At 43.9% G+C, this 20,780-nt stretch overlaps 9 protein-coding genes across 9 annotated transcripts; 3 read left to right on the plus strand and 6 right to left on the minus strand.

Annotated features, from left to right (window-relative positions):
- Positions 1-31: 31 nt before the first annotated feature.
- On the minus strand, positions 32-634 carry FA14DRAFT_172123 (uncharacterized protein; the record flags this gene model as incomplete). Its single annotated transcript, XM_025500380.1, has 1 exon — positions 32-634. The coding sequence occupies one exon, from the start codon at positions 632-634 to the stop codon at positions 32-34; it is 603 nt and encodes a 200-aa protein (XP_025355790.1).
- A 233-nt stretch (positions 635-867) lies between these two features.
- Positions 868-3,014, minus strand: FA14DRAFT_178858 (uncharacterized protein; the record flags this gene model as incomplete). Its single annotated transcript, XM_025500878.1, has 3 exons — positions 868-1,529; positions 2,178-2,684; positions 2,753-3,014. The coding sequence occupies 3 exons, from the start codon at positions 3,012-3,014 to the stop codon at positions 868-870; spliced, it is 1,431 nt and encodes a 476-aa protein (XP_025355791.1).
- Positions 3,015-4,102: 1,088 nt separating this feature from the next.
- On the plus strand, positions 4,103-4,336 carry FA14DRAFT_160616 (uncharacterized protein; the record flags this gene model as incomplete). The annotated part of the gene is made up of 1 exon (XM_025498756.1): positions 4,103-4,336. The coding sequence occupies one exon, from the start codon at positions 4,103-4,105 to the stop codon at positions 4,334-4,336; it is 234 nt and encodes a 77-aa protein (XP_025355792.1).
- A 74-nt stretch (positions 4,337-4,410) lies between these two features.
- On the plus strand, positions 4,411-6,141 carry FA14DRAFT_42881 (Actin/actin-like protein). The gene is made up of 2 exons (XM_025502326.1): positions 4,411-4,431; positions 4,590-6,141. The coding sequence occupies exon 2, from the start codon at positions 4,610-4,612 to the stop codon at positions 6,059-6,061; it is 1,452 nt and encodes a 483-aa protein (XP_025355793.1). The 5' UTR covers positions 4,411-4,431; positions 4,590-4,609; the 3' UTR covers positions 6,062-6,141.
- On the minus strand, positions 6,098-10,139 carry FA14DRAFT_160618 (ATP-dependent protease La). The gene has a single exon (XM_025498757.1). The coding sequence runs from the start codon at positions 9,815-9,817 to the stop codon at positions 6,221-6,223; it is 3,597 nt and encodes a 1,198-aa protein (XP_025355794.1). The 5' UTR covers positions 9,818-10,139; the 3' UTR covers positions 6,098-6,220.
- A 4,931-nt stretch (positions 10,140-15,070) lies between these two features.
- FA14DRAFT_160620 (uncharacterized protein) lies at positions 15,071-17,920 on the minus strand. The gene has a single exon (XM_025498758.1). It carries the CDS (start codon positions 17,557-17,559, stop codon positions 15,148-15,150), a length of 2,412 nt encoding a protein of 803 aa, XP_025355795.1. The 5' UTR covers positions 17,560-17,920; the 3' UTR covers positions 15,071-15,147.
- Positions 17,921-18,142: 222 nt separating this feature from the next.
- Positions 18,143-19,376, plus strand: FA14DRAFT_189458 (RNA-binding domain-containing protein). Its single transcript, XM_025501727.1, has 2 exons — positions 18,143-18,208; positions 18,283-19,376. The coding sequence occupies exons 1-2, from the start codon at positions 18,193-18,195 to the stop codon at positions 19,047-19,049; spliced, it is 783 nt and encodes a 260-aa protein (XP_025355796.1). The 5' UTR covers positions 18,143-18,192; the 3' UTR covers positions 19,050-19,376.
- FA14DRAFT_154909 (uncharacterized protein) lies at positions 19,122-19,613 on the minus strand (the record flags this gene model as incomplete). Its single annotated transcript, XM_025497716.1, has 1 exon — positions 19,122-19,613. One exon carries the CDS (start codon positions 19,611-19,613, stop codon positions 19,122-19,124), a length of 492 nt encoding a protein of 163 aa, XP_025355797.1.
- A 576-nt stretch (positions 19,614-20,189) lies between these two features.
- On the minus strand, positions 20,190-20,669 carry FA14DRAFT_154910 (uncharacterized protein; the record flags this gene model as incomplete). The annotated part of the gene is made up of 1 exon (XM_025497717.1): positions 20,190-20,669. One exon carries the CDS (start codon positions 20,667-20,669, stop codon positions 20,190-20,192), a length of 480 nt encoding a protein of 159 aa, XP_025355798.1.
- Between the last annotated feature and the right edge of the window lie 111 nt (positions 20,670-20,780).

The following is a 20,780-nucleotide window of genomic DNA, read 5'->3' on the forward strand; positions in this document are numbered from 1 at the left end:
TCCGCGTTCACACACCTCTCAAGCTTTTAGCTTATGGAGAAGATGAAGATGATGAACCTGATTCTTCTTCCCTCTTTGGACGCTTTTGTTCATACAGGAGCTTCTTTGCCAACAAACGATTGAAACCTTTTTCGGTTTCCCATGAAATCGTTGGATCTTTTCTCATCTTTTCCGCTTCTTTTGCATTAGGTGGATTTGGGAAAGGTTGTGGTAATTTGCGCTTCTTGCCCGGCTGCATGTTCTCTTGCGCAATGGCGACAGACCAATTTGCGTGCTTTTGCTTTCTTGCATGTGCAGATTCCATTTCCTTCTCATGTTCTTTTGCGAATTTTGGCTCTTTGGCTTGAAGATGATTTGAAAGTTCATGATGATATGCGATCTTGCCATTGTACAATGTATACTTTCCTGTGTGGAAATTTAGCGTTCCAGGTGCTACGGTTCGACCAGAAAGGCTTTCTTTGGAGTCCGTGTCGGAGTATGCATTTTCAGACTCACTGTATGGTCGATTTTCGACCGATTTGCCTGAGCTACTTTGACCAGAGGAAGAGGAATGAGTTGAAGTTGAAGCTGAGAGGCAAGTTCCCACCGTTGATGCACAGAACAAGAGGATAACAAAAAATTTTCGATATGTCATTCTGGAAGAATTGGCAGAAAGTCCTAATGAAAAGAAAGGGAACTGTATGTGTTCGAAATGAAAAGGCGCTTTTAAGTGCTGATTCTGATCAGACAAAAGATCTTCTGAAGATTGCCACAGCTGCAACGTACAGCCACATGATACACAATAAACAACAGCTTTTGGTGAAAATGAAATGTGTAAGTTCAACAGGTAATGTAAGGTACACAGCTCAAGAACAATATGAGTACATTCTATTGTTTCTTTTGACGCTTTGAAGGGCTGGGGGATGGAGAAGCGCCAGAGGAAGATTCAGTTCCGTAGTCGGATGTTCCTCCCGAAGCACTTGATTCACCAAGACGTTTTGATCGTTTTTTTGAAACTTTGACAGGTAATAAACGACGAGAGTTTTTCTTATAAGGCCATTCATAATTTTTGTTCTTTCTCATGAAATGTGCGCTCGATTGACAGCATGGCGGAGAAATTTCAACGCTTGGTACATCTTTCGCAGTCTTTCTGCCGGGCTGCATTTCGCCAGATTTCACTTTGCCTTCCCACACTTCATGCTTTCTTGCTTTTTTGTATGAAGAAGTAGCTTCATCATTATGTAAGTCTGTAAGGCGACGCTCTTTTCCGTCGGCCTTATAGTAATCATGAGTTGTCTTATGAAATGCCGACTTTTTATCATAGTAGGGGTGCATCTTTTCGTGGTATTGAGCATTTCCCGGTGCAATGGTGCGACCTGGACTGCTATTCTCTGATTCAGTTGCTGAAAGATCGGATGGGCTTGCACTTGATGCGTTTGACATTGATTTTGATCTACTTCTACGTGAGTCATCTGACCCACTCGGAGTATAGTGTGAATGAGATAGACTTGAAATGCTTGGACCTGAAACGGGCGACCCAGGACTTTCGGCTCTATTAATGGTAGTAGAACATACGGATGTGCTTAATGCGCACAAAATGAGGACAACGCTTAAAAGATTAATCGTCATCATCATCAGGGAACTGTAGAGTTAGACTCAGCAGCGTGAAGAAGGGAAAGAGAGAAATAACTTATTTCAACGTCTTTATACAGAGCAGAATCGTACACAAACTCACTGCCATGGGAAGCTGTGTTACATAAATGATTAACAAAGGGGCATCAAATCACATGCAACTGCTTTCACAGTACAGTCTTGAAAACTACGAACTTGAGACGAAAACAAAGCCAACAAAGACAGTTTCATTTCTCAAAAGTTTGTGTAAAGTACACGATAGACATCAGGGGCGAAAGAAGAATGTGCACACGCTCTATTGGCTTACAGTAACGGAACATCAAAGTACCCACACAAATGCTCTTACATGCACAGCGGCTTTCAAATACAGCCTCAAATGTACAGCATGACGAAAGACACAAATGACTTCGAAATTAAGAATGAAAATTCAATTCAAGATGAAAGTATTATAAAATTCTATGAATGGAGAGAGGTGGTTATGTACAAACAATCTGAGTCTGGAATGAGGCTTAATAAGGAGATAAGAGATGAGAACAGATGGGGAGGCTAAGAGAGTACAGCAACACCACCTTTTGGACTTCCATCAGAATTACCGGGAGAAGGGAACCTAGTGAAAGTGCCAGGATCGGAATCGGAAGAAGGAGGAGTTGGTGGAGCAGATGAACTAGACTCACCATCAGAAGAAGATGGAGAGGACGGATTCGTTGGCTCTCCCACTCTTCTTTTACGTCTTTGTCCTTCAGGTAATCGTTCAGGTAAAAGTCTTTTAAATCCTTTCTTTTGACGCCAAATAATTTGTCTACTTTTTCTCAAATTATCCACTCTACGTGAATTTGGTTCTTTTGGAAATGGATCGGGTGTTGCTGTTCGAATTCCAGGTTTAAGTTTTCCCGATGCAATGCGCTTTTTGATTCTTCCATGAAGTCGATGTCTTCTATCGGCGGAATTCATTTCTTCGTCATGTTCCATAGCAAAATTTGGTTCACGTCTGATTGATCCCTTGAAGATTTCATTGTGAAAACTTGCTTTACGATTATACAGATGATGCATTTTTTTGTGGTATTGTTCTGTGCCTGTTATCGAGGCAAGGAGAAGAGAAGATTAGACTGTAGAAATACGAAACGGTTATGAAGGGACTTACCCGGAGCAAGTTCTTTTCCGGTGAAGCTATCGTTCGAATCAGTTGCGGAATAATCCGAATATCGCGGACTACGTTCTCTTGAACGAGGAGAGCGACTTCTATCACGATCAGGAGAAGCGCTTCTTGAACGAGGAGGAGAAGCGGGAGGGCTGGATAATCTTGAAGTATACCGATTCGAAGGACCTTCGTCAGGTTTACGCGAAACACAGTTGACCGTGATAATCAAAGAGACCAAAATGAAGAACAAATGATAGAAATTCATCCTGAAATATTAGTACTGAAAGTGAAAAGTAGAGAAAAGAAAAAATTCTGCTGATAAGGACTTGATATATGCACCGTTGTACGCAAATGCTACTCAAAAGCGGTTCAATTTTGGCATCGCCTTGTTTGCATAGCATAGTATCGTGGCGATTTTCATGATAAAATTGGCGTATGCAATTCGAAAGCTGAGCATTTGTCTGATGAGAGCAATACTTACACGATAATGTATGTTTTAACAAATATGACCGAGAACGGAACGGTAATTACGTTGGTGAGCGAACAATTTTCGGGAACAAAACCTTCACTTTCTTCCATTTGCTTCTCTGATTGCGCAATAAACATATACGTTGAACAGATAGTAAAATGATCAAGCGTGTGAACCTCGATATCGATAAAGACATTCAAGGAACACTATCCGTAATAGAAACAAGACATAGGCAGTAAAACTCAGCAAGTATACTCCGCCCCTCGAAAATTAAAATCATCAAGACAAGGTAATAGGCATTGTTAATTAGTCGCTCTTTGTTGACGATCGTTAAGAGGCATATCTTGCATTTGTGGGTTTCATGCTGCATCTGTTGATTCAGCCTATCTGCAAAGGCTATACCATAGTCGGTCTGTTATCGGTGGCATTTAGGGGACATCGCATTTTGAGCGTGAGGCTGTGGATGGCGTAAGTAGATGATGGTATATAAAAAGAGCAGTAAAATTCCTTCCAGATATACCAATTGTATCCTCTTATACTGCCTTTTATTTATCATGCGGTATATCATCGTACTTGTTCTTTCTATCGCAATTGCTAAAGCAATGACAGTGCATGTCAGTGATGTCAAAGATGCTCATGTGAACGTGCAAGTGGCACATGATACCCATGGTCAAAGTCATGTCCGCATGCATGGTGGTCAAACCGCGCATTCACCAGAGGGTGGTCATTCACCAAAAGGTAGCCGTTCACCAGAAGGTAGCCATTCACCAAAGGGTGAACCTAATGACCATGCGCCTAGTAGTAGTATTCAGATCAGAGACGAAGAAAGGACGGGCGGGACGCTCAAGTATCACAATGCAAAGAAAAAATATCATAAATTCGCAATGCAAAAGTACGAGAAACAACTCTCGGATCATCATTCTAGAAATGGCGCAGAACTGAATGAAAATCAAGACGGACGTACACACGAGCTTGAATCAAAGATCATTAAGCATTCACAAAAGCTCTCGAAACAATACGCCTCAATTAACGAGTTGAAGAGTGGTGTGAAAGTGGCAGGCAAGAAGGACGTTGATCATTTAAGGGCAAGAAACAAATTAGCGCCAGGCTATTCTTGAAGTAGCTTTGTATCAGATGAAAACATCTTTGATCTTCCCTTAAATATCTGTTCTCCTTCATATCATTTACTTCATGATAGTTTAAGAAGAGTAAGGTTGTTATCATCTGCGCCGTGCATGTGGCCGCTGTACGCGTTTGCAATTAGCATAACGCGTTTATGCGAAGAAAGCATGCACATACATTCATGATCACAGGTTAAACTTGCATCCATTCTTCTTCCTAACGATAATCTCATTCTCTCCTCATCCACAGACCGCTTCACACCAACAAAAATGCCCGGCATATACGGAGGAGATGACATCTCCGCAATCGTTTTGGATATCGGTTCATCTTCCACTAGAGCAGGATGGGCTGGTGAAGATACGCCTAGAGCATTGATTCCTACCAATTATGGTTGGCTACCGGCAAAAGAAGGCGAAAAGACAGGAGGAGATGATGATGATGTACAAATGGAAGGTGTTGAAAAGAATGGAGAGGAAAAAGCGGACACGAATGGAGAGACAACAAATGGATCTACGACAAAAAAGGCGATCTCAGATTGGGAACAACAGAAGCAAAAAGTTGAAAGTAGAAGAAGATTCGTAGGTGATGCAGGAGTGAACGTTTGGCGTCCAAATATGGAGATCGGTAATCCGCTGGAAGATGGAATCTTAACATCTCCTGCTTCTGCATTAGCATTGGCAAGGTATTCTCTGGACGAAGTGTTGGGATGCGATGCAAGTGAACATCCCCTCCTACTCACAGAACCATCTTGGAACTCAAAAGAGGCAAGAGAAGAATTGACACAATTCGCCTTCGAAGGTCTCGGTGTTCCTGCATTCTATTTGGCCAACTCAACAGTTTTGAGTTCCTTTTCGGCTGGGAAGCCCACCTCTTTGATCGTTGATATCGGTGCTTCTCAATCTTCAGCCATTCCTGTTGTGGACGGCTTCATATTGCGAAAGGGAATTCAGAGACAGGCTGGCTTGGGCGGAGATTGCATCTCTCGCGCCTTGCTGTATGACCTGACTACAGCTGCACCAGCCAATAGTCATCGCCAAGGCGGCTTAGTCGACATCATTCCACACTATCTCGTCAAGAGCAAAGCACCTACAGTGGCAGGAGCCAAACCGCCTGCTAAGCTACGCGAAGATCGAATCGAAAGTACGACTGATTCATTCAAACAATTCCAAACAATGCGCATCTTACACGAAGCAAAGGAAACGTTGGCACAAATTTTGGAAGAACCATGGAACGAACAGCAAGCAGCTGCCAGACCTTTACGCAGTTTCGAATTCCCAGACGGATTCAATGATAATTACGGAATCGAACGATTCAGAGCTCCAGAAGTTTTGTTCACTCCACAGATATTCGAAGGTGTAGGAGATGTCTTACCTCCTACTTCGTCAGGACAACAGTCTCACAAGTCAATTATTGATTTGATCATGAGTGCGATCGAATCAACTGATGTTGACTCGCGTGCCGCTCTTCTACAAAATATCGTTTGTGTAGGTGGCTCATCCATGATTCAAGGTTTCAATGATCGTCTTTCGTACGAGCTTGGACTGAAGTTACCAGGTCAAAAGGTCAAGATTCACTCACCAGGTAATGTTATCGAGCGGAAGTTCTCTTCTTGGTTGGGTGGAAGTATTCTGGCTAGCTTGGGCACTTTCCATCAATTATGGATCAGTAAACAAGAATACGACGAGCATGGACCGAATATCGTTCACACTCGTTGTAGATAGTGGATCATACTTTTTCTAAAATGTGTCAACGCACACAGGTTTGGGTTAAACAATTTCTGTAATTGTGTACATCTCTTGTTGCATTAAAACTACTACTTCTAAATATGAGATAGAGTGGTGAATATGTGGATACATTTGTGCATTTGCTGTCTATTTATTTTAAGCTTTGATGTTATCTTGTCCTGTTCCGTCACCAACATCTTTTGCTTGACCATCGTCTTTGCCTTCAAGACTTTCCATCTCGCGTGCTTTCTGTGTCCAAGGTCCTTCTCCGAATGCAACCTCCAATGCACTCCAGACATTGTTGACGTAATGTACTTCCAAATCGTCCAAGACTGGTTTAGGTACATCTGCCTCAACGTTCGGTCTGTTTTGACCGGGAAGGATGACCTTTTTGATTCCTGCACGATGAGCGGCCAACAATTTCTCCTTTAGACCACCAACGGGAAGTACCATTCCGCGCAAAGAAACTTCACCCGTCATTGCCAATTCAGTGCTCAACGTTCTTCCGGTGAGCAAGCTAACGAGACTGGTAACAAACGCAACACCAGCACTTGGACCTTCTTTGCCAATAGCACCTTCAGGCATATGCAAGTGCACATCACGACTTTCCAACAAGTTAGACTTGTTGTCATCCGTGATACCCAATTCGAACGCTTGACTCTTAAGCCAACTGAGCGCGATTGATGCACTTTCTTTAATCACTTCTCCTAGCTTACCGGTCAATTGCAGATTACCTTTTCCTGGCATCGTTGTCGTTTCAATCGGCATCAAAGAACCACTTCCGTTACCCAAATATCCCAAGCCAGTAGCAACACCGGCAGGCATTCCAATTCTTTCGTAAAGACGGTCTTTGTGATAGACTGCAGGTCCAATATAATCCCTCAAACTGTCAATTGTGATATTCACTGCGACTGTTGGAGGTACTGCCATTGGTTTCCTTTCTTCTGTTGTGGTTTTTGGATTTCCATCTTCTCCCGCTGATTGTTCGGAAGACTCTTTGTTTTCTTCTGCTGGTACTGCAGAGTGAGGTGGAGGAGGTGTGACTGATTGAGCATTGCTTTCAGCTGATCCGACTGCTGCTGTGGGTGTATATTCATCTTGAGTTGGTTTAGGGTTTTCAGAGTTGGGAGAAATGCTTGCTCCACCATCTTGCACTGTTGCTTCTGGCTTAGCTTCTGCATTCTTTGGCTCAGGGAAAACATCTTCACCGTATTCACGTACAATGTTGAATGCGATCTTACGATAGACCTTCTCCAACAACTTACGTAACTGACGTACACCACTTTCTCTTGCGTAACTTCTGACAAGGAATTCAATGGTTTCATCAGGTAACGTGACGTTGGCATCTTGCAAACCGCTAGCTTCCTTTGCCTGAGGTGCAAGGTAGCCACGAGCAATGTGCTTCTTCTCTTCGGCTGTGTAACTGCTAACTTCGATCACTTCCATACGATCCAAAAGAGGTTGTGGGATAGTATCGAGGGTATTTGCCGTGCACACGAACAAAACGCGGCTAAGATCGACGGGAACGTCCATATAGTGATCCAAGAAACTTCCGTTCTGCTCAGGATCCAGCATTTCCAACAATGCTGAAGAAGGATCTCCATTATGCCCTCTTCCGATCTTGTCAACTTCATCGATCAAGACTAGTGGGTTTTCCGTTCCGACCTTCTTCAAAGCTTGAATAGCCTTACCGGGCATTGCACCGACGTATGTCCTTCGATGTCCTTTGATTTCTGCGACGTCACTCAAACCTCCCACACTGAATCGGAAGAATTGACGTTGCACTGCACGGGCGATCGACTTCCCGATTGAGGTCTTACCAACACCTGGTGGACCAACCAAGCAAATGATCTTTCCTTGCACTGTTCCCTTTAGCTTGCCTACAGCCAAGAATTCGAGAATGCGATCTTTGACGTCTTTGAGTCCGTAGTGGTCTTGATCGAGAACATTGACAGCATTGGCGATCGAATAGTTCTCTGGACTGTGAACGCCCCAAGGAATGTTTGTCAACCATTCTAGATACCCGCGAGTGACATTGAATTCACTAGCAGCAGGTTCAAGCGTTTGCAACTTGTTCAATTCTTCATCAAACACCTTACGCACTTGCTCAGGCATCTTCAATGTGGCTGCCTTTTCTTTGAATTTCTCTACCATTTTATCCTTGCCGTCAGTCTCAATTCCGAGCTCCTTCTTGATTCCGCGCAATTGTTCGGTGAGGTAGTACTCTCTTTGTCGCTTTTGAATCTTTTGTTCGACATCTTTGCTAATCTTATTCTGTAGTTGAGCATTCATCAATTCTTTCTTGAGTACCAACAATGCCTTCTGTAATCTTTCACCAACATTGAGGGTTTCCAAAACGGATTGTAGCTCACCAACTTCTCCGCTAGAGACAGCGGCAGCAAAGTCAGCCAATTTATCAGGTTCTTCAAACACATTTCCTGCTCCCTGAGAGATACTGAAGTTGGCAATTTGATCTCTAAATAGCGGATTTAGCAAAGCAATGTCTTTGAACACTGCGATCAATTCAGCTTTGACAGCCTTGACGAGACCGTCATCTTTCTTGTATTCTTCGGATTCCAAGTTGGTCACATTCACCAACGAGACTGCATAATCTTGCAAGAAGGATGTTTGGTAGGGCATTCCATGACTGGCGGGAGATTGTTGTGTACTCTCTGCATCGTTCTTCTCTGGCACGACACCTGTGTCTCGTGCTTCTTGTTGAATATCATGTACCTTTGCGGATGAATCGGTGGTGGTAATTTGGCCATCTGCTTTCTCAGATTGGACCCTTTTACCATCTGGCGGTAGTAGCTCATCGATCTGGATTCTTCTATGCGGATATAGAACAGCTGTCAAACCTTCTTCGTCCTCGTTTGCATTTGGGTTTCCAGTGGTATTTCCGCCTTTACCATCCTTAGATCCTTTTGAGGCGCTCTGCTGAGAGAAGATGGAAGTAATTTGAGCAAAGACACCAACCCGATGAACCTTGCTTAGATCTGTAATAACATCTGCGTCATCTTCTTCATCTTTCAGTAAGAAAGCACCAATGTATGGCTGACCACGCTTCAAAGATTCGCGAATGGCAGCACACACTGCTGGATTTTTGATTACGACTGCTTTGTAGAATCCAGGGAAAAGCGGTCTACGTGTGATGGGAAGGGCAAGAACTTGAGGGTAATTGACGGGAACAGATGGCTTTGAGACTGACGTTGAGTTGGAATTTGAGCCACCATCGGAAGACGATCCGGAAGATGCGCCACTTCCTGAATTACCTCCAGATTGGCTTGCTGAGCCTGCTCCTGAAGCGGAGCCGGAAGAACCGGAAGGTGGTGCAGATGATCCTTTTCCATCAGACTCGGATGCTTTAACGCGAGCATCATCTTCCCGTACAGCATCTACCTCTGCTTCTTCACGTCCTTCATCCCGGCCATCGAATTCTTCTTCCTCCCCTTCTCCGTTTAAAGACACTTTGCCTTTAGAGCGTGGCATCTGCAAAGGAGCAAAAGATGAGAGCTCTCTTCTTCTAGCTCGTACAAATGGCGATTGTGATGGAAAATCTTGCAATTGCTGAGCTTTTCCGCCTGCATACTTGCCACCTAGAAGAGATGATTTGGTATGTAGTGATACTTTCCGGTTTTGCAGTATTGACGAGCATGATGCGTTGCTTGAATTACTAGCTAAAGCTGAAGTTGATCTGAAAAGAGCACCATTGCGCCCTCTTGCCGCATTTGCGAATCTTTGAGCGGGAATCATGATGTTCTTATCGCACCGAAAACTGTAGTAAGGTCGAGATAAGCGATTGCGATAAAGTAGGTTATCGCCACTGATGAGATGTTAGGGAATATTTCTGCCGCTCTGACCTCCAAAGTTGGGCTATATAAAATGACGAGCAGCTTGCAACCTCTACTGCTGAGATCGCAAGTTGAGTTGATGGTGGTTTGATGAAATGAGGGACGTCCGGAGGTAAGGCCTGTTTGATTGATCAGTTCATGTAATGGACGCTTGCATGACACTGTTCTTAAAAGGTGGAGAGTCTTCTCAAGGCTAAGAAGCACTTCAAATAGTTAAACCCGGGTCGCGTCTAATGAATGAAACGCTTACGAAGCTACTTTTTATTCCTTGGCTTATGTACACAACCTAGCAGGCATTAGATCGGCCGAAGCCTGTCAAAAAGCCTTGAAGGGACGCACTCTCGGTTAAACGTAATGGTAGTCAGCAATTACTGAAGCTTGCATAGAACAAAGCGTATGTGTGCGTAGAGCAGTGTGTATTAAAAGCGTGTACACTGGCCAATGCATCATTCCCAAATGCATCATTGCCCTTAACCATCATTATTACTACAAATACGCCATCGGACCTTTCGGATCCTTTGAACAAGACGAACACTAATCCTTCCTTCTCTCATCTCAGAATCGTTGGGGTTTTATTGATACGGCGCCGTCTAGAACTTTGCTCAATCTTTCTTCTTCCGCTCTATTACCAGCTTTTTGCATTGTTTGCATACGCATATTCGTTAGCATCCTGCACGTTCTCATTCAAGTTTACAATCATCTTTACAACAGATTGCATCAGCAGAGCATAATACATACAACAACAACGACAATAACAGCAACAACATATTATAGCCTTGCGCTACTTTAATCGCAACAATGGGTATCCCGAAATTCTTCCGATTCATGTCGGAGCGATATCCGCTCATCAGTCAATTGGTGGAGGAGAAACGTATTCCCGAATTCGACAATCTGTATCTCGATATGAACGGTATCATCCACAACTGCTCACATCCAAACGATGCCGATGCTCATTTTCGAATGAGTGAGGCGGATATGTTTCTGGCAATATTCAGTTACATAGAGCATATCTTCGCAAAGATTAAACCACAGAAATTATTTTTCCTCGCTATCGATGGTGTAGCACCTCGAGCTAAAATGAATCAACAACGAAGTCGTAGATTTAGAACGGCACAAGAAGCGAAAGAGCTGCGCGAAAAGGCTGAAAAAAGAGGAGAGGAACTTCCTGAGGAAGAAGCGTTTGACTCAAATTGTATCACGCCAGGAACGCCATTCATGGCAAGATTATCAGCCCAACTCAAATACTTCTTAGCCAAAAAGGTCACTGAAGACGCCTTATGGAGAGACGTAGAAATCGTACTTTCTGGACACGATGTTCCAGGAGAGGGCGAACACAAAATTATGGAATACATCCGTTTGGCCAAGGCACAACCGGGTTACAACAAAAATGTCAGACATTGCTTGTATGGTTTGGATGCAGATTTGATCATGCTTGGGCTGCTGAGTCATGATCCGCACTTTGCACTGTTGCGTGAAGAAGTCAATTTTGGACCATCGAAGAAAAGAAAAGGAAGCTTGGAAACGCAAAATTTCTTCCTATTGCATTTATCGCTATTCCGAGAATACCTGGATCTTGAATTCCAAGATCTGAAATCTGCCTTGCCTTTCGAGTTTTCGCTCGAACGCATTATTGATGATTTTATCCTGCTCAATATTTTTGTGGGAAATGATTTCTTACCGCATCTACCAGGTTTACACATCAACGAAGGTGCTTTGGATACCCTATTCCGAATCTATATGCGTATTCTTCCCAAAGCAGGCGGATACATCAACGAAGACGGTGTGTTGAAGACAGGTCGCCTCGCCTTGATCTTATCAGAATTGGCAATTGTAGAGCGCGAGCTCTTCGAGGAGGAGTATGGCGATATCAGCTGGTCGAAACAGAAAGCAATCAAGGCCAAAAAGCAACAAGGAAAGCGAGCAGCAACGGTCGTTATGACGTCTGCACAGAGATTAATGTTCGAGAAAGTCAAAGTGTTCTTGAGAGCTCTGCAGACTGAGCCCAAAAACGCTCCTCGTGAGATGTTTTTGCAAAGTACGGCCAAACAAAATGACCGAATTTTCTTGCAAAGACTGGCAGCCGATCTGGGTCTTGCAGTTAATTTCGACGAATATGATCCCGAAGCAGATGCACCTGCAGTATCTATTGCACGTAGAACCCTCTTTGACGACGAGGATAGCGACGATGAAGCTGATCCAGAAGCAATGGCAGCCGTTGATCGGGTCATCAAACGCTATGAAGAGGCAGGTCAAGATGATGATCAAGATGACTTTGACGATGAAGAGGAAGAGATGCAGCGCAAACTCGCCAAGCGAATGGATGAATGGAAGCGAACCTACTATCGTGAGAAACTTGGAATTGATTATCACAATGAAGAAGATATGGAGAAACTCACATATCGATACATTGAAGGGCTACAATGGGTTTTGCATTACTACTACGATGGTGTCGCATCGTGGGGATGGTTCTACGATTATCACTACGCCCCGATGATCTCCGACTTGAAGGGATTGGAAGACATGAAGTTTGACTTTGAACTCGGCAAGCCATTCCGACCATTTGATCAATTGATGGGAGTTTTGCCCAGTTTGAGTAATCAACACATTCCTCCAGCTTACCGTGATTTGATGACGGATCCCAATTCTCCCATCATCGACTTTTACCCTACCCGCTTCGAAGCCGATTTCAACGGAAAGAAACAAAGCTGGGAAGCTGTTGTGAAGATTCCTTTTATCGACGAGAAACGTTTGTTGACTGCTTTAGACAAGAGACTACCCCTCCTTTCGGCCGAAGAGAAGAGCCGAAACGGCTTTGGAGAAAGTGTTCGATTGAAGTACAATGAAGCAAAGGATGAATTCTATGGATCTTCGTTACCTGGTATCTTCCCCGATATTACACACTGCAAGGCAGACGTCGGAGTCTTCCACTTACCAATTCTAGATGGTCTTCATTTGGTAAAGGGTCTGTGTGACGGTGTCGGATTGGGCGTGGACGCATTAGCAGGATTCCCAAGTATCAAAACTTTGCCTCATTACGGTAGATTAGGACACCACGGCGTGAACATTTTCCAAAGCGAAAGTCGCAACCAAAGCATCGTGATCAGTGTGGAAAACACATTCGAGGACAGCAAAACGGAAGATATTGCATCTTCATACCTTGGCAACCGAACTTTTGTCGGATGGCCATTCCTGACAGAAGGTATCGTTATGGCAGTCTCTGATGAGTTGTTCTTATACGAAGCCAAAGTGGACAAGAATGGTAAACGCGATGTGGTCAAAACACCACATGAACCATCCGAATTGGGTGAGTGGAAGCGCAAGGCAGCCCGAATTGAGAATCAATACAGTAAGCGCTTTGGTGTCTTGATCGGTGATGTGCAAGTCATTCTGCATGTGCGACCAATGCTCGGTCTAAAGCGCATGGAGGATGGAAGCTTCTTAAAAGAATACGAGCCAGACATGAAACAAGAGGTGGAACAAGCCATTCAAGTATCCGTTGCAAGTGTTACTCATGAGGACAGACGATACATCGAGCGTGCGCCATTGCCATTGCCTGCTGAGTTCCCAGAGAAGTCTAAAGCATTCTACCTTGGCACCCATGCTTATGGAAGTCCCGCCAGTATTGTCGCCATCTCCACTAAGCAAATTGCTATTGAATTGATATCTCTCGGCAATCAAAAGCAAGAGAATGAGTTGATCAAAAAAGCAGTGCAAAGCAAAGTTCCAGAAAATTACTATCCAGCGCACGTCGTGTGCAAGCGATTGGGAATCAGTGGTCTTGCTTTGAGCAAATTGACCAGCAGCATGTTGGTCGAGAGTGATAATACGCGGACGAATATTGGTTTGAATCTCAAATTTGAGGCGAAAGGTCAAAAAGTGATTGGATACAGTCGTCGAAGTGCAGCCGGATGGGAATATTCAGACAAAACTCTTGAATTGATCCGTGATATGAACACCCAATTCCCAGAAATTGCCCGAGCTTTAATGAACAATCCAAACAAAGATCTACGAAGCGCACAAGACTTCTTCGGATCAAATGCTTCCGAAAAGATGAGAGCGCTCAAGGCATGGATTAAGGAAAAAGGTGTACGAGAATTGGAAGCTGTTCCTCTTTTTGCCGAACAACTTGACACACAAACAGTTCATGCGATCGAAGGCTTGGTTGCCAGAATCAATCAGCACAACAAAGATCGTATGAAGAGACTCATGCTGCGCGGTGTTCCTCGAAGTGCATTGCTCAAGCCATCTCATGCACCTTATCGACTTACATCACAAAAGTTCGCCTTGGGTGATCGTGTGGTGTATGTCAGCAACACCGGAAATGTGCCTTTATCTTCAAGAGGTGTTGTCATTGGTATTAGCTCAAATGTGTTGGACATTGCTTTCGATCAACCATTCTTGGCCGGCTCTACTTTGGATGATCGTTGTCGTCCTTATTGCGGTGGTACGGTACCATTCGCAACCGTTCTAAACTTATCCGAACCTCAATTTGTTTGCAAGGAAGATCCGTTAGCAGCTGCTCAGGGCGCCACAGCACCAGCAGAAGCAGGAGCTGTCAATGAAGAGAGTGCAAAGAAAGAAAATGGAAGTGTAAAACCACCAAAACATCCTTCTGCACTACAACGTACTTTGGCATCTAGCGCAAACGTGGAAGCAGCAAAGAAAGCAAAATCTATTGCAAACGGACAAGCTAGAGCAGCTGCTCAACAACAATCTTACAGACCACCATCTGGATTCAGACCTGCTCGTCCTACCGGGCCAGCAGTAGGAACACGTGGTGCTGGAATGCGATCGTTGGGTCGTGATGCTTTCGCAGGAAACGGAAGAGGCAACGTAGATGCAAATGTACCGTTTGCAGGCGTGGCAAGCGGACATGCAAGGCCAAGACCAAACGCTCCTCGTACTGGCGCAGCTGATGCTGCTTTGAACCCGCACTTGGCAGCACTAAATTTGGGTCTGAACGGAAATGCTCCACGCGGCGGAGGTGGCGGCGGTCGAGGTGGTGGTTTCGGCAGGGGTAACGGAAGACCATTCAATCAACCTCGTGGTCGCAGCAGAGGTGGATTTGCAGCTGCAAATCAATAATTAATGATCTTAAATTACATCCAATGTATCTTACATTATTCTCAAGATGCTCATTTTTATTTTGTCCAAAAAGGAGATGCTAGTATACGTTTAATTCTGTTGCAATAAAAGTACAAATGATGTAAAATTGTGTACAAGGGGTGCTTATCAGGTGGAAGCCGTCGGACGGTCTACTGAAGGTCGAGGCTGACCATTGCTAGGATTTGTTGCAGATGAAGATTTGGGAGAAATGCCATTCGAGCCGCTCTGTCCGATGGTATTTTGGGATCTGGGCGAATTCGTGTTGGAAGGACCATTGTTTGTGTTTGAGCCATTCCTGAGCAGAGATTGACTAGGTGCAGGCGAATTCGTAGAAGCACCGTTTACCTTCCCTTCTCCGTTCGGCTTTTCTGATGCTGGCGGCGCTGTCCAACCGGGTGGTGTTCCAGTGCCATCCCAATTTGGACCTAGTCGATTTGCTTCGCGAAGGTAGCCTTCTGATTCCAAAAGGTCATACACTTTTCCAACTTTATTCACATCACATTTGAACAATTGACGTGATTCTCTTCGACTGAATTTGCCTTTTCGACGAACGAATTCAACAATGATATCCTTCTTCATCAACATGAACACTTGCGGTTGAATACGTACAACAGAACATAATTCTTGTTCGGCTCTTGTCAACAAATTGAGAGAGGGATGTGACGATAAATCCAACGGTTTTGGTGGCTTGCGTGCGGCTTTCTTTTCTCCATCAGCAGGAGTAGCTGTTGAGGATTGACTGGCTGTGTTGTTTGCCTTCTTCTTTGGGGGTGCGGCTACAGCAGCAGCTGTTGGCAATTGAATTGAATTCTCGCTACCATCAGGAGTTGCAGTTTCACGAGCAGCCGCACGTCCAGCAGCAGAGCGTGGTACAGAACCAATGGCTGGAAAAGCAGCAAAACCTCCTTCCGCTGCCACTGCTGCACGACGAGCACGTTCAGCTTGTTCCGTGTCGAACTTGGCAGCTTCAGTCAAATTGGTGATTCCTGCACGCCTGTACATTTGCAATTGCGCAGCGGCTCGTCTGAGCGCATCTTCGAAGCACAACCCGTTATAGAAGTCCTCAAAATCCATCGCTGTTTGCATCTGTGCAAAGTGGCGGACTCGATTTAGTAATTCTCTTTCTTCTTTCGGCCTTCTACGTTCGGCTGCAACAGTACGCTTGTAATCGACCAGATTTCGTTCAAAAATAAACTCTTTCCGTCTTCCACGACGATCCAATCGTTCATTGTATATGTCCAACACCATTAACTTCAACTCCAAATCTGCCTCTTCTTCGTCCCAATCAGCTGCTCGATCGTCTGTATCTGCAGGTGCACTAGCAGCAACACTAGGAACAGTACCATTTGTAGCTTCCGCGGCGTTTGTTGTATCTCCAGTGTCGCCCCCATCTACAGTTGCGTCCATCTGACTTTGATCATTGTCTTGGTCTTGTGTGTTGTCGTCATCATCGTCTCTTTCATCATCCTGTCCATCTTCATCTCTGGTCTCGTCTCCATCTTTCGTCTCATCTTGATCGCCATCCTCATCTTCTTTCTCTTGATCTCCCATTGTTGTATCTCCACCTTCAGTATCTTCTTCTTTTGTACCTTTGTTTCCCCGTCCGCTCAAACCAGGTCCACCTCTACCGCTTCCCTCCATTCGTACCCTTCCTTGATCTGCTTTCCTTCCCAATGCTTCCATCTCGCTCGGTATTATTTCACCACCATATCTGTACACTTTTCCGAATTCCATATCCTTCACATAATTTTCCGCATCATTTTCGTATTCGACTTCGAACTCTAATCGACCAGGCATGAATGTTGCCAATTCGCTATGAGAAGTAGGCGCACTGACAAGAGGCTTTGGCGGCACAGGTTTTCCACCTTGCGTTTGTGTAGATGGCGCTGAACCTCCAAAAGCTGCTTGTCCAGATCTTGCATCTTCTATCCTCTGTCGCTTTCGTTTTTGAAATTCTTCTGCATCTACACTAGCTTTGAAGTCTGGATTTGGGCCAACAACTGGAAGTAGCTTTCGTTTCCCTTGTGCGTCTGGTGGTTGGGCAGACTGTATAGCGGAAGTGACTGCCTCCTCTGCTCTTCTATCTCCATATTCAGTCCCGTCCCTACCTTCGACAAACACTTTGATGTAATGCTCCTGTACCTCTTCTTTCGTTCGATTCCCTATATGATCGGCTATGTCTGCCCAATTTCCCAAACCATAAATTTGAGCGCCATCTATAAGAAGTAATTCCTCATCTGCTCCCCAGTCATCGCAAAAGATCGGATAGGCATGCTGTTCTACCACTCTGTAATCGTGCCATGCTTTGTGGGTACCTGATTCTTGTCCTTCCAGAAAGCAAGAACAACAAACATCATACGAATCTGACGCTCCAGGAGGAAAACAAGTTGCACAGGATATCCGTACTGTACTAGAAATATCTAGTCCGCAAACATCACAATGGTATTGTACGCCAGATTCTGCAGCTCTGCTACTGCTTCCGCCACTGTTTTCTTCCTGCTTTGCAACTGGCTTATTCTTTCGCCTACTGATCGTCATTTTTTGTTATAGCGAGATAAAACTGGGGAAGCTAGAATTGCTTGCGCTCGTCAAAAGGTCGCCTTTCAGATTATTTGATCACTGCATATGAGATTGGGTGTGGCCGTCAATATGGCGAAGATGAATTATTGTCGGAAAGGTGCCTTTAGGATTGGGGTAAATGTGAAAAGTGGAGACCGGAAAATGCGGAGAAAGACGATATGATACAGAATAATGATGATGTTTGTGCCTTGCCCGGATCAAAGCCTTGTGACGGATACACCCTGTAAGCACCAAGAACTAGCGAGAGTGTACGGTAGTTGTTGCTTGCCCAATGTCGGTAAATGTGATTGTGATTGGTGTTGGTGTAGATGATCGTATGTGATGATCGTATGCGCGATGTTAAATTGAGAATCTAAGTTGTGCAGCTGCAATACAAAACGCGCTATACAATAACGCGCAATTAATAAGGCACAAATCCAGTGTTGAATAAAGCTCTACAATGAACAACAACAACAACACGTGCAATTGATTATTGACAGGATGATTGGCATCAGGAACAATTTGTGGCGTACGATGATACATTGTGGTGATTAAGGTTGCTCGATAAAGTGTGCATCATCATAACTTTAACCACCATCATTGAAAGGCACAATGGCTTCATATTTGGGTGAGTAGTCTGTCTTATCTTCAATATGTCACACGACTGAACACTGACCACTCTGCATTCATCCTCCTTGACAGCCTCTATTTATGGAACAGAACAAGATAAAGTCAATTGTGCATTCTACTTCAAGATTGGTGCATGTAGACATGGCGACAGATGCTCCAGAAAGCATATCAAGCCACAGTATTCTCAAACGATCCTCGTCTCCAATGTATGGCAAAATCCAAAATATGCAAACGTGAATGATGTCAATCCAGCTGGCCCTTCTACCTCTTCTCCCGGTCCACAAGAAGCAGACGTAAAGGAAGCGGAAGTGCAAAGGCAATTTGACGAATTTTATGAAGACTTTTTCGTAGAACTTGCACAATTTGGATCATTGGTGGAAATGCATGTATGCGATAATATAAGTGAACATTTGATTGGAAATGTCTATGCACGATACGAAAGGGAAGAAGATGCTCAACGTGCGGTTGACGCTTTGAATGATCGATGGTACAACAAAAGGCCATTATTTGCTGAGCTATCTCCAGTAACGGATTTCAGAGAAGCATGCTGTCGTCAACACGAAACGAATGATTGTACAAGAGGAGGCATTTGCAATTTCATGCATGTACGAACAGCAAATAGAAGATTGCTAAGAGATCTACAACACGAACAAGCTGTGGAACAAAGAATGAAAAAGGAAGCAGAACGTAATCAAGCCCGTGGCTGGAAAGAAGAAATTGGAAGCGGAGGTGGCGGAGGAGGAGGAGATTGGAGAAAAGGCGCAAGTGGTGGGGATTGGAGATCTGGACAGAATGGTGAAGAAGATCGAAGGAGGAGTATCTCACCAGTGCCAAGATAGTAAGCATACTTGTATTATACGGTGGCGAAACGCTTTCCCACGATCAGAAATGTATTTGTAGCTTCTATTTGATCACGGCATAGCACCAGAGGTGCCGTTATCAGCGTGCATTGTAGCAGCTTGTTGACTTTGTTGCAATTTCTTGGCTTGCAAACGAGTTCTTGGTTGATTTTTAACAGAAAAGTTGCTATCAATTTGTAACTCTTTAGCGACTTTTTCCATCTTTTCCGCCTTTTCAGCACTTTTACGTGAAGAAAGGAAACTCTTTTCAGCAAGAGAATCATAAATAGCTTGATGATGTGGATTATTAGTTGTTCCAATCTTATCTGCATAATGTTGATACAACATAGCATGACGACTTTCATTTTTACGCAATGCTTGAGCGTATTTGGCTGGAGAATGATAAGGTCTAGGCGAAACACCGGGTTGTTGATGGTTATGACTTGATGGCGGCAATGAAGCTTCCGTTTTGGGACTGGTTTTAACGCAATGACCAGATTGCATGAAGATAAGTAAGAAGATAAAGCTAAAGCGCAGAAAGCCAACAAAAGTACGATCAACCATAATGAAAAAACGTTAGGATGATTTTCGTTGTGAAGAGAAGTTAAATTTTTTCATTTTAAGTTTCTTATACTAAAAAAGCAAGTAGGGTTATTAGATCCCGACTACACTGCACAATGGGGCGTTGAATCACAGTCAAGTAAAGATATACTTGACAATTGCTTAGTGAAGCGAACTTGCAGCGTCTTTTTGTGTTCACGGTACAGCTTTTGCGTACTTTGTTCAAGAGAGGTGAGTTGCAGCAAATGAGTATGTCATAAAGGTAATCGTCACAAGAGGTCCAAGAGGATTTGCAGTAGTGATATTGTAGTGCTATTGAGTTTTGTAGAGAAGAAAAATGGGAGACGTATGGAAAGAAGGACAAGTTTAGAAAGAAAGTTTAACTTTATCACGCAACTCTATTCAGGTTCGTCAAAAATAAGTCTTGAATTCAAGACAGAGAAGTATGGATCAGTATGAGAGAATGATGAATGATAGACTACCAGAAAAAAAAAGGGGGATCAGGTCTCATAATCAAGCTTGAAGGCTTTTGACATTTCAGACTTTTAAATATAAATCATAGCGAGATTGTGGCTCATTTCAAGAAGTCAATTTGCGCACTTCGTTAGACACGGGCTTTTTCTTTTGGATTTTACTTGCTGGATTAGGACGTAAGCGTTGTAAGTTTCGATCTCCAAAATTGGAATGTTGACTGGAAGCTAATTGCTTGCTAACTTTCAACACCTTTTTGGATTTCATCTCGGCATCTTTCATAGCATTAGTATGGAGTTTACGCATCTTTGTACCATGCTCTAGTTCAGATTCTGAGGCACCAAGATGTTTAAGGTCTTTTTCAAATAATTGATGCTTCTCCCACCTGTGATGATAAGCTTGATCTTTTAAGTGGTCGCTGACTTCATTTGGATTATGATACATTTGATTAGGATCGTCTTGACCGCGTACTAAGCTTGGTGTGGTGGATTTACTTGAAGATGAACCAGCACATTGAGCCACTTGGGCCAGTGTCCCAATAAAAAAGATTACCTTCAAAGCTTTAAAGAGAATTGGGAAAGAGCTCATTGTGAAGTGATGGGGAGAAAAGCGCTCATATCTTTTATGAAAACCCTTTACTTATAGAATATTGATTCTCTGAAAAAGACATGCAAATCACATAAGGGCGAGATTCAAACG

The sequence above is a fragment of the Meira miltonrushii genome (genome assembly GCF_003144205.1).
Source record: "Meira miltonrushii strain MCA 3882 unplaced genomic scaffold FA14scaffold_2, whole genome shotgun sequence".
Classification (NCBI taxonomy): Eukaryota; Fungi; Basidiomycota; class Exobasidiomycetes; order Exobasidiales; family Brachybasidiaceae; genus Meira; species Meira miltonrushii.